This window comes from Musca vetustissima, unplaced genomic scaffold, assembly GCF_032173495.1.
Source record: "Musca vetustissima isolate MV318-11 ecotype Yass unplaced genomic scaffold, APGP_CSIRO_Mvet_v1 utg15798, whole genome shotgun sequence".
Classification (NCBI taxonomy): domain Eukaryota; kingdom Metazoa; phylum Arthropoda; class Insecta; order Diptera; family Muscidae; genus Musca; species Musca vetustissima.
This window is the reverse complement of record NW_026887614.1, coordinates 1036-18668: the sequence shown is the minus strand read 5'-3', so window position 1 is coordinate 18668 and position 17633 is coordinate 1036. Positions and strand designations below refer to the sequence as shown.

Sequence of the window (17633 nt, the reverse complement as noted above, 5' to 3'; positions counted from 1 at the left end):
CACTCTCTATAAAATCAACAAACAACATCTTTCTTACCCTGAACTTTAAATTATAAGTTGTAAATTATTGTACACATAAATGTCTTGGCTCATTTTACCTCCTAAATATTAACCGATCATTATGAAAACAGTCAGTGGATTTGATGTTCGGCTTATAATAATGTCCTCTTGAAAGACCTGATAAAAAATTACAGTACATTTCATCCTATATATCATCAGATCACTACATTGACCTCAACCGGAACTTTATGTAAAATTTCATACCGATCAGCGCTACATTTCCACACTCTAGTGTCGCAGTGGGTTACAAAATAATCGATGCAAATTGGTATTCCCTATGTCGTTGTCGCCATTTATCGATAACTATTGACATATTTTTGGTATTCTGTAACAAAGTTTGACGACGACGATGTCGAAGATTCTTCGTCATTATTTTTGTTGACGAATGAAGTGTTTGAACAAAATTTTTTTAAGAAATTAAAAAAAAAATATGTCCGGTCAAGAAGAGGATACGTCATCCTCGACTCTATTCAATAAATTTTGGAAAATTTCGTGTAAATAAAAATATATGGTGGGATATGTATATAAATCTGGCCATTATGAATTGGGCTCGTCTTGTGCAAAAAAAAAGTTTCGTCCCATTCGGATCATAACGGTGAACTGTAACGTTTTTAAAATAATATATGGACGGAGGGACATGCATAAATGGACTCAAAAAGTAATTCGATGTATATACTAAAAAGTAACTATGGGTTGGATGTTGCAAGTACATGTACCAAGACATAATGCCCTGTGCCACAGTGTGGTGAAGGATACAAACACATTTTTGCACAAAAATATCAAACAAAATTAACAGCTGACTTCAATTTTAGAGATGTGTTTTTTGTTTTATTGATATTATCGATAAATAGTCGCCATCGTCGCATGAGTGTTACAGAATAGAAAAATAAATGTCGAAATGATGTCGATGTTGATGCGAAGTTATGTCGACAAAGAAACGTCGTCGACAACGACGACGACTTACGGAATAGGGGTGAATATCAGAATACGTAGGCGCCTGTAAATATTCAAATATAATTCCCACATCCGAGAAGATACATCACTAGAATTAGTATCGATTTAAAGGTTAACAACTTCTCTTGGATATCATTAACGTATCGGGTCTATGACCTTCAGTAGTAACTCGATGGGCCATAGAATGAAAAAATTGTCATTTGTCACACAAAAGTCTGGGTCCATTTGAACCGCTAAATATTGACCGATTATCAGTAAAGAATTATGCTTGTTCCTTGGTTCCTTTGAACAGAAAAAATAAAGAATTTGGTCCATTTCATCTTTTAACCGATCATTACCAAAAACAATAGGAGTCTTTATTTAAATTAGTTAGCATTAAATTTGTCATTTCCAGAGTTTATTCAATATAGGGTAATGTTTTAAAATAGCACCATACAAACGTCCCGTTTAATTTTAGGTATGTTGATGTTCCTACACCAGTTATGCATGAAAAGTTCGTCCCGGTCGAACATAATGACGGTTTTACTTAATCAACACGCTTTTTGCTATAGCAAACAGCTCCTGCATCGTATTTTTCAGTTTAGGGAGGAAGAAAAAGTCAGCGAGGGCTAGGTCTTCGACCAAAATCACACGCACAATCAGCGATAGATTTTGGGTCTGGGAAATCCCTATTGCTAAATAATAAAAAAATATATAGAATACATTTAAATACATACAAATACGGTTTTAGTGACATGACACGGGTATATTGACAAAAGCTGTTGTAATATCGATTTTTTTGTCGCTGAGGATCCTATCTGAAATTTTGTGAGCAACATTTTTGTAGTGTATTGCTAGAATGAAAAATCGCATCATGTGGTAATTAGATTCCGTTTCAAAGTACATACAAAAAATCGAGTTAGAAGGCAAAATGTTCTACAAAAAGATTCCTAATTCGTTTTTACTGCGGAAATGTAACCTCAAAAATACATACAATAGCTTAAAATGAAGATATGAAGTAATCTCTTCATGTATAATAGGGTCGCCAGCAAAAAATGATCACACCATATCTCAGAACTTTGAGCTACAGCGAATTTTTCCTTCATCTGAATTGTCCATCCCCCGACCATTACCTCGATTTTGTCTCACAAACCAGAACAATATGCCCAAAAACAATTGATAATTTTGCTGATGTAGCTCAACGTATGAAAGAATTCTTAATAGGAAGGTATTGCGTTCGAGAGAGCTAGATCTGAAAAAAAAAACAAACTTCAGGAAGACAGCACTCCAAGCCACACACGAGTAAAGAGTAAACGTGTTACTCTTTAACGGAGAAAAATTGCGGGTGATATTTTCACTCACGTTATTGAGATTTTGTGACTTAACCCTGGCGACTTCTTCTTTTGCGCAAATCTCAACATCGATTCAATATTTTATATAAAGAATTCTCGGTGATATCGGACAGGTACTTTGGAATGTGGCTATGTAAAATTTCAGGAAGAGGATATGGTCCTGTAGCGTGCTTTTAATGACCATATAGTTTTTTAATATTAGGTTGGGGAAAAATAAATCGATTACACAGTGACACATTTTTCAACTTTAAAATCTTGAACCAATCGAGACCTCCAAAATCTTGAAGCTTGTGATGGTGGAAGAAAATCCCTAGCTGGGTTTTGCATTATTAGCTAAGGTTTTTTTTAAATTCATTTTTAAAATATTCGACTGGGGGCGGATTTTAGCACAATTTTTGAATAATACGTACTTATTATTGAGTCTATATCTCGTGAACTATTCGAAATATTGCTTTTCTCTCTTAAGCAATATTTTTCCTCTTAATTAGATCTAAAAATTTTCTCTTGAGATAAAACCAATAAAACAACACCATCATACTGAAAATAGCACAACTGCAAAAAATTAAAATTTAGACATACTTTTTCCATGTTTTTCACACTTTTTTCAGAAACTGCTACTGACTCGGCCAAACAGTATATGACAAGAAGATAGCCAATAGCAAATCAAACAACTTTTCTTAAAACCCCGATTTCATTGGTTGACTCCTTCACATAGTTATAGCCTCACAAATTCATCAAGATGAACCAAAGAAATTCACTCCCAATTGTATGTTTATAGAAATAAAAATTGCTATGCTTTTTTCAATAAATAGGTACAAAATTGAAGTAAAAATTAAACATGGAAAAAGTATGTCGAAATTTTAATTTTTTTGCAGTTGTGCTATTTTCAGTATGATGGTGTTGTTTCATTGATTTTATATCAAGAGAACATTTTTAGATCTAATTAAGAGGAAAAATATTGCTGAGAGAAAAGCAATATTTCAAATAGTTCACGAGATATAGAGTACGTATTATTTGAAAATTGTGCTAATTTTAAAAATTAATTTAAAAAAAAAAACCTTAGCTAATAATGATAAACCCAGCTTCCACCATCACAAGCTTCAAGATTTTGGGGGTCTCGATTGGTTCAAGATTTTAGTGCTGCACAGTGTTATTTTTATATGAACTAACATGCTTCGGAATATCTGATTTGGGCCAAATATGCATCGTTTTGTTGTATGATTTGTGGTCATTTCCCTGGTCTCTATTTGCATAAAACTCTAGTAGTGGATTTTCACAATCCTCTCTAGATACAAATTGTCATTAAAGAAATTTTGCAATGCAAGAACTTCCCAACCAAGCTCCCGAAGTTTCTGGCGAGTTACTGTAGATGTGTGTGGTCTAGCGTTGTCCAAATGAAACACGACACCTCTCCAATACTGGCCGTTTCTGGTCAATTGCTACCTTCAAACGGTTCAGTTGTTGACAGTTGAGATCAGAATTTAGCGTTTGGTCATATGGAAGTAACTCATAATAAATAATCCCCTTCTAGTCCCACCAAATGTATGGCAGAACCTTCCTGACCGTTAGTTCTGGCTTGGCCACCGTTTGAGGTGCTTCACCGCTATTCGATCACGATCGTTTTCGGATGGGTTACCGTATGTGATCCATTTCTCATCTCCAGTAACCATCCGTTTAAGAATCTATCTCCATCTCATTCCGTTTGGCCAAGGCTTCGCAGATGAAAATTTGATCCATCCTATTATTTTCTGTTAAGTGGTGTGACACCCAAACATCGAACTTCTTTTAGAATCCAGCTTTGTGTAAATGGCGTAAAACAGTTTTATGGTCGATTATAAAATGAACATTTGCTCATTTATATAAAAAATCTATTTTAATATAAAAATTTGGAAAAAACCCTGTTGAAAATGAAATATAGACCGCACGAAAATATAGTACAGGCTACAATCGCATACCCGAACACTAGCAAACATGTCCCCTGGTAAATGTTGCTACACAGATTTCTTCCGGCTAGCAGGAACTTCGGGTCTGGAACTTTTTATTAAATAACCATAAACCGAATCTTCACACTCTGGTCAGGATATAAAAATATTTATTGGCAGATAGTAAACAAACCACAAAAACAATAACCTCTAAAACAATTAAATCCAAAACTGTATTAAAATGTATAAGAATCATGAATAAGTTCTTGCAACACGGTCTCAGACGAATCATATGTCGAGTTCATAGGAATCATATGCATACCAAGTCCATAGGAATAATATGAAACGAAATAACAAATATATTCGACAGTCAAGCGACCGACCTACAATAGATGTAAATAATGCCAAACCTTTTAGTGCACCACGTCTAGAACTGTGGTCATGGGCAACGGAAACCCACAAAAATTGAGGGGTCTAGGAAAAACACATCAATTTTATGAGGAGACCCAAATGAGGATAAGACAAAGCAAATATTAATGCTAAACCGGACTGGCATATATTCTCACAGGACATAATAGCCTGCAGGCCCACTTACACAATATCGTATGCGACAATGAGACATTTGAAACTTTCCTGTGCAACTATCTGTGCCTTTACAAGCATCTGAACCCGATTCTTTGGAAATGGAATGGAAAAAACTGAAGGACTTCACAAAGAAAACAGAGTTCGTAGAAGATTATGGAAACCAAATCTAAATATGATTTCTTCTTTCTACAGTGAGCACAATGCTTATTTATACTCACAGGCTTAAGTGTCTGACTATTGGACATGTGGTGGGGTAAAGAACCCCTCATTCCAATTAACATCCACGAAACTGACTGGTGCGCACATAACCTTCCCAAAGTATTAGGTAATTTGAACCAAACTCTCAAGAACGTAATATTTCCTCACAAACATAGAACAATTTGAAGGAGGACCACTCCTTGTGATTCCTACCTTAAACAAATTCTCAACATTTACTGAAACATACATTTAAAATATCATTTGAAAAAAGTATCCAATTTGAGATAAACTTTGAATAACATAATATGTGTACCATGCCATCATCCCGGAGATGGTCTATCGGTGTACACATTCCAGTACTACATAACGTGCAAATTTAGAAAATTTGTAAATCAAATTGAAAGGAATGGAGTGCCCTATTTAATCAAAATTTTGTATACCGTAATTTTTTTTAAACTTAAATCAACATTGAATTTACGCCAAGTCTTTCTAGCACATCCCTCAAAAATGTTCAAAATTGTTCTGAAAAAATAAATAATATCATGTGAACAAATCATTTGCTACGACCTAAACTTTGCAGAACCTAGTATGTTTTATCATATCCCATCTCGAAGGTGGGGTCTATCGATTTATTCTCAACAAAAAATGTGTAAACCACATACAAAAGGAATGAAGTACCCGATTTCATCTAAATGTTGCATATCGTCATATTTTACCAAGTCAAGATCTATTCCAAGATTGGGATCCATCGGTTCACTTCTTCTTTTATCTCCCCCACAAAATGTTAAGACTTTGAAAACTTGTTTATCAAATTATATGAAGCAAATTGAGTATCCAATATGACCAAAACTTTACAAACCGTAGTAATTTAATTTACTTAACCTAGGTCAAGTCCAAAGACGCACTTTTTCTGGTGAACTCATCACAAAGGGTCCAATTTTAAATTTGAATTGAATCTACTGGATATCCGATTTAATCCATAGGTTGCACATCGTAATACTTTACCAAATCTACATTAAATCCGAAGATGGGGTATATAGGACAACTTGTTGATAAAAACGTACACCTTCCATAAAGAGAACAGGAAATCCTGTGGTCTAAATAAAGATTTAATGCAATTATCGGTTATAGAACCTCCCCAAATATTATGACAATTTTTATAGTCACAAATGTAATAAAAAAACTTTCACTTCGACACTAGACTGTAATTCCATAGAACTCTACTAACCATAGGTTGAGGGCAACACCGACTGACATATTTTAACTTGTTTTACTTTTTTTGAATAATATAATTCTAATAAATCTCAATTTCTAATTTATAATCAAACAAATTCATTTCCTTTCAGCCCCAGCAAGAATAGCCTCATTCGGTCAGATTGTACGAAAGGCAGTTGGGACAAGTCTGATATTGGAATGTCTAGCTGTGGGTAATCCAACTCCCCGAGCAAGATGGCTAACACGTGACCGACCCGTAACCTTTAGTCCATTCTATGAAGTGACAAATGAAGGAAATCTAAAAATACATCGTAAGTTTTTATCCGGTACAAAAAAAGAAAACCAACAATATTCAATAAAATGGTCTGTGTGGGAGGGAGTGTGGCAACAAAAAAATGCAAACAAAACAAGAAAGTTAATTAAAATATTTTGATTTTGTTTCTCCTTGTCGTATCCTTTGTTACACTCTCTCTCTCTCTCTATTGCCATACATATATTTAAAACTAATATTGATTCTGTTTTACCTGAACAATTTTTATTTATTTTCTAATACTCAATTCTGTGTATCTTCTTGGTCTGTGTGCGGTCTACCTACACCCACGATGACATTTGACTTCACATTCTCTTTGTTTCGATGCTTCGTCCTGTCTTTTTTTGCTGACACTTGGCAGGAGTTGAGGGCAGTCTGTCCGGAAATTACACATGTACAGCAAACAATCTTTTTGGCAGTGATGAAATACAATACCAAGTGATTGCCATGAAACCACCGGCCTCACCACAAATCATTGTCCAGTATGCCTCGGCGGATAGTATACGTGTTAGTTGGGATCCACCGGATGATGGTGGTGCTCCATTGCAGGGCTATGCAATTTCGTATCGTATTATGGGCGAGACATGGTCCCAAATCGAATTGATGCCGGAGAATAATGCCTACACTATAACGGGATTGAAATGTGGCAATCAGTATATCATCAAAATGTCAGCCCATAATATTGTGGGGGATGGTGCGGCCAGTGAGGAAATTAATGTGTGGACCAAGGGTAAAGGTAAGCAGATATCGCAGATGACTGAGTATATTTCCATTTCTTGTGAAAACGAAATAATTTAGTTATTTTAACTAGACTTTTTGATGTTGTTACTGTACCATAGAGAAAAAAAAAATGGTGATTAGTCTGGACTAATTCGATTCTGTATTTCCATTTTGTCTCATACCCAGCATCCCAGGCTCCTAACAGCAACGAACTAATTGCAACGAACGCATCGTGCGTTAATTTAAAATTGTCAGCATGGAATAATGGCGGTTGCCCAATTCATCATTTCTCCATTGAACATCGTCCTTTGGGTAAGTTGTCCTTTTACACACTGACATTGCATTTGTAGTCCTTTGTGATGCCGGTCGCCATTGTGCAACAACGCATCGCCGTCGTTTGCTTGATTATTTATTGTGGTTTTAACCGCAAACTAACTAAAACTACTGCAACTCTTCAAATCCACTTTTTGTCGCATTGATGATGATGTGGGAGTTGCCACAGAGAGAGAAATTGTGATTTGGTCTTCTATAAAATGCAAAACTTTGGACCTGTGGTCTTGCAATTTTTTTCTATAGAAAAAACTTTGACTTAGGGTCCAGCGATTTTTTTAGACCTGTGGTCTTACAATTTTTTACAGAAAAAATTTCAACCTTTGGTCCTACAAATTTATTTTCTATAGGAAAAACTTAGACCTGTGGTCCTGGCGAATTCTTTTCTATAGAAAAAACTTGAACCTGTGGTCCTTCGAATTTTTTTCTATACCGAAAACTTGGACCTGTGTTCCTGCCAATTTTTCTCTTTTATAGAAAAAACTTAGATCTGTGGTCCTGCGAATTTTTTTCTATAGAAAAAAACTGGGACCTGTGGTCCTGCGAATTTTTTTCTATAGAAAAAAACTGGGACCTGTGGTCCTGCGAATTTTTTTCTATAGAAAAAAACTGGGACCTGTGGTCCTGCGAATTTTTTTCTATAGAAAAAAACTGGGACCTGTGGTCCTGCGAATTTTTTTCTATAGAAAAAAACTGGGACCTGTGGTCCTGCGAATTTTTTTCTATAGAAAAAAACTGGGACCTGTGGTCCTGCGAATTTTTTTCTATAGAAAAAAACTGGGACCTGTGGTCCTGCGAATTTTTTTCTATAGAAAAAAAACTGGGACCTGTGGTCCTGCGAATTTTTTTCTATAGAAAAAAAACTGGGACCTGTGGTCCTGCGAATTTTTTTCTATAGAAAAAAAAAATTGGGACCTGTGGTCCTGCGAATTTTTTTCTATAGAAAAAAATTGGGACCTATAGAAAAAAACTGGGACCTGTGGTCCTGCGAATTTTTTTCTATAGAAAAAAACTGGGACCTGTGGTCCTGGTCCTGCGCGAATTTTTTTCTATAGAAAAAAACTGGGACCTGTGGTCCTGCGAATTTTTTTCTATAGAAAAAAACTGGGACCTGTGGTCCTGCGAATTTTTTTCTATAGAAAAAAAACTGGGACCTGTGGTCCTGCGAATTTTTTTCTATAGAAAAAAACTGGGACCTGTGGTCCTGCGAATTTTTTTCTATAGAAAAAAACTGGGACCTGTGGTCCTGCGAATTTTTTTCTATCGAAATAAACTGGGACCTGTGGTCCTGCGAATTTTTTTCTATAGAAAAAAACTGGGACCTGTGGTCCTGCGAATTTTTTTCTATAGAAAAAAACTGGGACCTGTGGTCCTGCGAATTTTTTTCTATAGAAAAAAAAAACTGGGACCTGTGGTCCTGCGAATTTTTTTCTATAGAAAAAAACTGGGACCTGTGGTCCTGCGAATTTTTTTCTATAGAAAAAAACTGGGACCTGTGGTCCTGCGAATTTTTTTCTATAGAAAAAAACTGGGACCTGTGGTCCTGCGAATTTTTTTCTATAGAAAAAAGCTGGGACCTGTGGTCCTGCGACCTGTGGACCTGCGAATTTTTTTCTATAGAAAAAAACTGGGACCTGTGGTCCTGCGAATTTTTTTCTATAGAAAAAAACTGGGACCTGTGGTCCTGCGAATTTTTTTCTATAGAAAAAAACTGGGACCTGTGGTCCTGCGAATTTTTTTCTATAGAAAAAAACTGGGACCTGTGGTCCTGCGAATTTTTTTCTATAGAAAAAAACTGGGACCTGTGGTCCTGCGAATTTTTTTCTATAGAAAAAAACTGGGACCTGTGGTCCTGCGAATTTTTTTCTATAGAAAAAAACTGGGACCTGTGGTCCTGCGAATTTTTTTCTATAGAAAAAAACTGGGACCTGTGGTCCTGCGAATTTTTTTCTATAGAAAAAAACTGGGACCTGTGGTCCTGCGAATTTTTTTCTATAGAAAAAAACTGGGACCTGTGAATTTTTTTCTATAGAAAAAAACTGGGACCTGTGGGCCTGTGATTTTTTTTCTATAGAAAAAAACTGGGACCAGTGAACCTGTGGTCCTGCGATTGTTTTTCTGTAGAAAAATTAGGACTTGTTATCTATTTTCTGTAAAAAAACTATGACCTCAGATTGTTTTGACTTTAGTTTTCTATGTGTATGCTGATTTCTTCGCATAATAAACATTATAAGGACGTAGGCTGAGAACGGATTTCTTCTACAAAAACTAAACACAATAATTATTTATTACTATTGTGTATAAATTAATTAAAACTCCATTTAATTTCGTCTATAATAAATCTAATGCAAAACTAAAGCCATCTCTCTAATTATCAAACAGCTGGCAACTATGCTGTTTTTCCAGTTTTTGCGGTAAACGTTTGGTGGTCAGCGTTATAACCAATGATGCTGTGTGTGTGTGGCACACGTTGTCATTTGACCATGTTATCGTAATTGAATTCTATCTATGCTCATGTTTACATAAACATCCTCGTGTGTACGGGGATGAATTTCGTTGCGTTGCGGTTGGTTTGTGAAATTAACGTTGTTTTTTGCTGCTGTTGTCGTTTTTGTTTATTTGCTATTTTGTTGCTACTTTTGCAATCTTTATAATGGCCAATGGTTTGACTCGGTGGTGACCATTACCGCATATGGTATAGCCGGGCCAGTTGCTACAAAACGAATACGTGCGTAAAATATTTTGAATAATGTCATTAGCTGGGAATTCATTTGGGCATATAATTAATAAATTTCCATTAAACATTATTTAATTTAATTTAAAATACCGATTTTTTCGACTTGTTGTTTTGTGTAGTTAAGCAGCAGTACTTATATCGACATGTCGGTGTAAATTGAAATGAAACCAAATGAGACTTATTTTGTGGTTTTGTAAAAATAGCAACTAAATGTATTTACAATAGGTAATTGATTTGGGGGAAGTGGGTGGATGGGTATTTTGGGTATGGTATTACAAATGTATAGGTAGAATTATGCGAAAGGTAGTTAATTGTTTATTACCAAATTAGGTAGGAGTTGTTATTATTTAAATAAAGGGAATATCAGACAGAAAAAAACAAAAACAATTAAATGATTGGTAATTTATTTTTAAAATGACATTGTAAATGGTGGTTTTAGTATTTATCTGTAAGGTATCTAAATTGAAAACAATTAAATATACATTTATCTGTATATTGCATATATGTTGGCTACACATGGCCTGGTACAGTTATCTACACATACTCGGTTGTCCATTTCGGAGTATGGGACTGGAATTGAAAGTAGTGGACCGATATTCCCCATCTGCGAACTTGATTTAAGTTTAGTTTAGTTTAGAAGAAATACTACGATGTGCAAAGTTTGGATGAAATCGGTTTCTCCTTCGATATTATTCGTGCGCACCAGACAACCAGAGGGACGAAACTGATTTGTTCCAAATAAACATGGGGTCTAAAACTAATATTTCTATGAGGCATATTTTAGCCATAGCAAAGTGTATGTACCTTCATTAGCCATAAAGATGAGGGTATAAAAATTGTGATTCTGCCATAGTTAAACAATAAACAAATTTGACGTATTTCTGGTTCTTAGAAAAAGTCGCTAATTTACTGCAAGACCGACATCAATAAAAAATCGACTTTGTAGAAAATGCGTTTTAAGTTTTCACTTGCCTCACACTTTACAAGGAACAGAGGAAATTTTACAGCTTCTCAATCAGAGTGTGAAATAGATATTTGTCTGATATAGGGACAATTCAGCATCACTATGTCAAAAATCAAGATTTTTCATTTATGCCTGTATTGTAGCAAATAAGCGATATATTATTGATCAGAATATAATTCTGGCCGTCCATCCGTACCCAAATATTCGGTATAATTGGTTTTAATTTAATATTTGCGATTTGCAATGAGCAATAAATCTTCATTCCAACAATTATAATTATTGAAGCATCTGTGGCACATTTCTCACTGTGTAGAAAGTCGTCCTAGTCCAAGGACGAACCCTATTTAAATTGGGAAAATCGGTTCAGATTTAGATATAGCTCCCATATACATTTTCGTCCGATTTAATGTAAATGGTGCAACATAGTCTCTATATATCTTTCGATTTGCACGAAATTTGTCATAGCGTACTGAATTAAGTCTAGAATGATGTGTGTCAAGTTTCGTGAAAATCGGTTCAGATTTAGATATAGCTCCCATATATATATTTTCGTCCGATTTAATGTAAATGCTGCACCAAAGTCCCTATATATATATATATATATATTTCGATTTGCACTAAATTTGGAATGACATTATTGCGTTTTGTTGAAAGTGGTGCAGATGCAGACACAGCTTTCATATATATTTCAAACGGGTGTCTGATTGAGATTAAATGTTGCGGCCTACCGAAGAGCGTGTATCAAGTTTGCTCTAAATCAATTTACATAAATTTATCCCATAGTACACAAACGACTCTAACCTTGCCCAAATGAAATGAGTTTTAGCATAGGTTCCAGATAGGCATAAAGATAACATATTCAAGTTCGTTCATCCAAAAAAGCGACGTCTGTTGGGAGACATGTGTAGAATATACCCAAAGTGGTGAATGGTATCATATAGTCGGTCCAGTCCGACTTTAGTACTTTCTTTACTGGTTTTATATTGTGGATTTGAATTGAGTAGAATATCACTTTCTAAAATTTGAAATATTGGTTTAATTTTCCAACATATTGGTCATTCGTTATTTTGGAGGTTTCGGTCACGGGTTTCAAACGAATTGAATCTAATTTTATGTTTCAGATTCTCATGGGATGTCAAATCGACGGTATCCACCAATTTCTGGTACTTTGAAGGCATCAGCCGCATTTTCTCACAGAAAATTGTCTGTTAAGATCAAAGTTTTGATAGAGCTTTCAAATAAAGTTACCGCACATACAGTATTATTAAATATTTAGATGAATTTTCTCAAAAAAATATTTTTGTTATTTGAATTTTTGTGATCATTTTGAAAGTGATTTTAAGTGATTATTTATACTCTTTCGAGTCGAGCTTGATGATCTAAATTTTGCAATGAAAAGGAAAGCCAGGAGAAGAACCTACGTACCCACCATTATGCGACGCGTTTCGCCGTTGGTTAAGCGGCTCATCAGGCATATTGGGCTATGTGGCTTTACAAAGGTCGTACGTTGATAACTTGTATTCCGCCCTGATCCACACACCTACAATTGCTTCCATGGTATACACATGTTTTTGCGCAACCGTTTTTGGAAGTGTGTTGATGGCTCAGAACGTTGAGTGGTCTTGGCAACATTTGTGTTGCTCCGAGGACCTAGGTTCGAGCCCTAGCCGTGCTCGGCTGAAATTAATTTTTGTTATTTGAATTTTTGTGTGGATTAATTATCCATCGCTACAACAAAAATCTGCTTTGAAAAGGACTGTTCCTAGAATGAAGACAAATGTCGAACTTTGACAAATTTGAATTTAATTCGCGTATGCAAGTTTCGCATCAGGGCGGAATAAATACAAGTTATCAACGTACGACCTTTGTAAAGCCACATAGCCCAATATGCCTGATGAGCCGCTTAACCAACGGCGAAACGCGTCGCATAATGGTGGGTACGTAGGTTCTTCTCCTGGCTTTCCTTTTCATTGCAAAATTTAGATCATCAAGCTCGACTCGAAAGAGTATAAATAATCACTTAAAATCACTTTCAAAATGATCACAAAAATTCAAATAACAAAAATTAATTTCAGCCGAGCACGGCTAGGGCTCGAACCTAGGTCCTCGGAGCAACACAAATGTTGCCAAGACCACTCAACGTTCTGAGCCATCAACACACTTCCAAAAACGGTTGCGCAAAAACATGTGTATACCATGGAAGCAATTGTAGGTGTGTGGATTAATTATCCATCGCTACAACAAAAATCTGCTTTGAAAAGGACTGTTCCTAGAATGAAGACAAATGTCGAACTTTGACAAATTTGAATTTAATTCGCATATGCAAGTTTCGCATCAGGGCGGAATAAATACAAGTTATCAATGTACGACCTTTGTAAAGCCACATAGCCCAATATGCCTGATGAGCCGCTTAACCAACGGCGAAACGCGTCGCATAATGGTGGGTACGTAGGTTCTTCTCCTGGCTTTCCTTTTCATTGCAAAATTTAGATCATCAAGCTCGACTCGAAAGAGTATAAATAATCACTTAAAATCACTTTCAAAATGATCACAAAAATTCAAATAACAAAAATTAATTTCAGCCGAGCACGGCTAGGGCTCGAACCTAGGTCCTCGGAGCAACACAAATGTTGCCAAGACCACTCAACGTTCTGAGCCATCAACACACTTCCAAAAACGGTTGCGCAAAAACATGTGTATACCATGGAAGCAATTGTAGGTGTGTGGATTAATTATCCATCGCTACAACAAAAATCTGCTTTGAAAAGGACTGTTCCTAGAATGAAGACAAATGTCGAACTTTGACAAATTTGAATTTAATTCGCATATGCAAGTTTCGCATCAGGGCGGAATAAATACAAGTTATCAACGTACGACCTTTGTAAAGCCAAATAGCCCAATATGCCTGATGAGCCGCTTAACCAACGGCGAAACGCGTCGCATAATGGTGGGTACGTAGGTTCTTCTCCTGGCTTTCCTTTTCATTGCAAAATTTAGATCATCAAGCTCGACTCGAAAGAGTATAAATAATCACTTAAAATCAAAAAAAAATATATATATATATATATTTTTAATTCGACCCTACAGTAATTCAAAAATATGCTATTTAAAAAATAATCATCCAATCCGTACATAGCTAACATATGAACTAAGAAAAATGTAAACGGTCGGGATATTTCTTACTTTCTAACATGGTTTGTGGGTATATGGCTTTCTCATAAGGGTCACGCGGGTTTTTCTACCGACCTATTTGAGGCTCTAATCATACCGCTTTGTTTACCGTTATGTTCTGCAGAGCTATATCATTCGAATTTACAAATTGAACACATTAAAAAGAACAAGTGTATCGCATGTTCATCATCGGCATATCCGGATTATAAGTATAGACATATAATAGCAATTTTCTGCGAATACTTGCAATGCCAAATTATTGACACTTCGGTTAGAAAATTGCGCCGAGAACAATAAAACTACAGAAGATGAGGGTTACCTTTATATGAGAGAATTATGCGCATGTGAACTATCGAAATTTTTAGAATTTGTTGGGATATAATACAGGAGATGTAGACGATATTTACACTAGGTTTAGACTAAACAGGGTTCATTCTTCGCTTTATATGCCATATAAGCTCTGTGAGAGAGGTACTTTTTTATTGAAAGAACTATTTTAAAGTGTGAAAGTAAAATCAAATCTGTTATTCCTTTCGAGCCAGGGTAAAAAAATTGAAATCAACTTCAATTTGTCTGAAAATGATTTGGTCTAAAGACACTTGGGAACTAATACCGTTATTTCCACAAGTCACATTTTGTTTTCGTTATCATGATACCCTCATTAGGCTTAAGATTGATTATCAACTAATGCATAACAAAAAAATTTTTATTAATCTATGCTAACATTTTATCGTTTGTAGGTGATGTTCGTTGGACTGTAGTAACTTCGGATATTTCCAATGCTGAGGAGAACCGTGAAAATCTAATATTTTGTGAATTTCAACCGGCTAAATGGTATCAATTGCGTATATCGGCCACAAATGATGCTGGTAAAACAACGGAACATTATCACTTCGCTACAACGAATATAGATGGTGTTACAATACCACCACCTCCCGTCTTTCCATCGGAAAATGATTTAATGAATAACCTCATTAATGCTACAAATCCCACCAATGGCGACTGGCTGTCGACGTTTATTGTCATTGTTATTATAACTGTGGCCATAATAACAATGTAAGTAGAATTTTAATAAAAAAAAAAACTATTTAAAATAATATTTATTTAAAATGTATGTATATAGATGTTATATTGTATGTATATAGATGTTTATATAGATTCAATTTAAATTTTCTTCAGTATTCGAATTAGTCAGCCTATACGGACAAATTGTTCCCACAGAGTATTACCCTACAAATTATTACAGGCTAAAAAAAACAAATAAATGTTCCAACCATATCTTTAGTAGTGAATCTTGTGGCTTTCGCAAGGGCTTCCCTCAAAAACACATCTATCTATCTCTCCCCACCCACTCTCCCTAACCTTTCTTCTTCATACACTATTCATTACCATTAGTGTTCCATTGCAAATTGTTAAACAATAAATGGACTATTCTCGGAGTAATCTTTAAGAACATAAGCCATTTAGTTTGAAGACTAAGACTAGTTTATGTACATAGGACAGCAGAGTGTAGCTGGCAGCAGTCGTTGAAGAAAAACGAATTTAATTAATCTCTTTCTCATATTAACTCTGACAGCAATAAACTACACTAGCCCATTATGCTTAAGATGAACGGACGAATTAACTTCTGTATGCCCTGTAATTAGTCTTCTTACTTCGTCTTCAACGTGAGGGTGTCGTTGTTGTTGTTGCTGTAAGGGGTTTTTCTCACTGTTGCTTGCTGTCGGCGTTGTGTGTTTTATTTTTCTTTCTTTCTTGTTGTTTTTTTGTAGTATTGTTGTTGTGAAAAAAGGAAACTCATCTAATTCTCACGTTTTTAATTATGTGCCATTTTAACATTTTCCATGTTGTTTTTTTTCTTTCTCTCCTTCCCTACAATTCTTTTTCTACTCTTTTTTTTCAATGTTTCATGTTTTGCATCGTTACTGGATGAATGTTTTGCTGTCGCCACCATCGTACGTGTGTTTGTGTGTGTCTTTCTGACCCCTCCAGAGCTTTAACCATAAAACATCGTCGCACTCTATGTGGCCCCCTGGCCGAGGGCTATGAATCCCGCACATTACCGGGTGAATACAAAGAAGACCATGACAATCGCCGCAATCAGCAGGTGTATAGTGCTTCACCCGTTAAAACAGTGGACAAAGGAAATGAATCAGGTGAGTCAAGTCGTGTCGAGTTGAATTGAGTTGAGTTGAGGAGTTGCGACGACAAAGAGTAATGATGTAAAAATGTAACAAAAATGCATCAAAAGGAAATAAAACCCAAAAAGCAAAAAAGACGAGTAGATTAAAGTTCGGACTAAAATTGTAACACAATTCATCGCAACACAGTGACTGAAGTTTATGAAGGGTCAAAATGGAAAATGTAGCAGTTAATTGAAATTTTTTGCTACCCACTTTAGAAATAAAATATAGAAAAATAGATGATAAATGAAATTAACGGATTATATCGTAAATATTATATTGCGAATAAAAATTGTTTTGTAAGGAGTATTGGGTGTCTTTTGTGACAATGATTATTGAGCTGAAGGAATTTAATTTTTTTTTGCATTTTATTAACTACCATTTGAAGTCATAGATAGGGTTACAATGTTAAAAAGAATATTTTAATGCTAAGTTTCGGGTATCTATTTGATATTACCATTGCTGACAATTTTTTTGTATTAGAAACACTTTGATTATACGTATACGTATTATCATTATTAAAATAATAAATATGTATACGATCAAATATACTGGAAGATCAAAAAATATGTAATACATAAATATACGCGTTTAGGGTGGGCAAACAAAGTGGTACTGTAGAACAGGGTCTTCAATGTGGCCCATTGAGCGGAAAAATTGGCGATCAACCAAAAGTCTAATTTAACGTTCTTCATAGATTAATCTCGAAATTTTCTGACAATTGACAAATTTACGCCCTATTGTGTGATAAGGTCAATTCTAATGCAACTTTGGCAGACCATTTTTTCCAGAACAAATTATATACGCCATTTGAATAGCTGAATACCATCAAAATATACCTTTGCTTTTTATTGTGCTGGGACTAGAACCTCACAAAGAACATTTTCTGTATGGGAAATGGAGGGTTTAAGTGGCTATATTGAAACGTGGACCCGTACATCGCCATCATATGA

At 35.3% G+C, this 17633-nt stretch overlaps 1 protein-coding gene across 1 annotated transcript in view; it reads left to right on the top strand.

The window, feature by feature from the left end:
• LOC133335237 (cell adhesion molecule Dscam2-like) overlaps positions 1-16653 on the top strand; it is a gene marked incomplete at both ends in the record, with an annotated part of 76019 nt that extends 59366 nt beyond the window's left edge. Inside the window, 5 exons of the mRNA XM_061543532.1 lie at positions 6397-6576; positions 6937-7311; positions 7482-7607; positions 15238-15553; positions 16490-16653. Of these exons, the coding sequence (XP_061399516.1) occupies positions 6397-6576; positions 6937-7311; positions 7482-7607; positions 15238-15553; positions 16490-16653 (1161 nt within the window). The remainder of the gene's footprint in view (positions 1-6396; positions 6577-6936; positions 7312-7481; positions 7608-15237; positions 15554-16489) is intronic.
• Between the last annotated feature and the right edge of the window lie 980 nt (positions 16654-17633).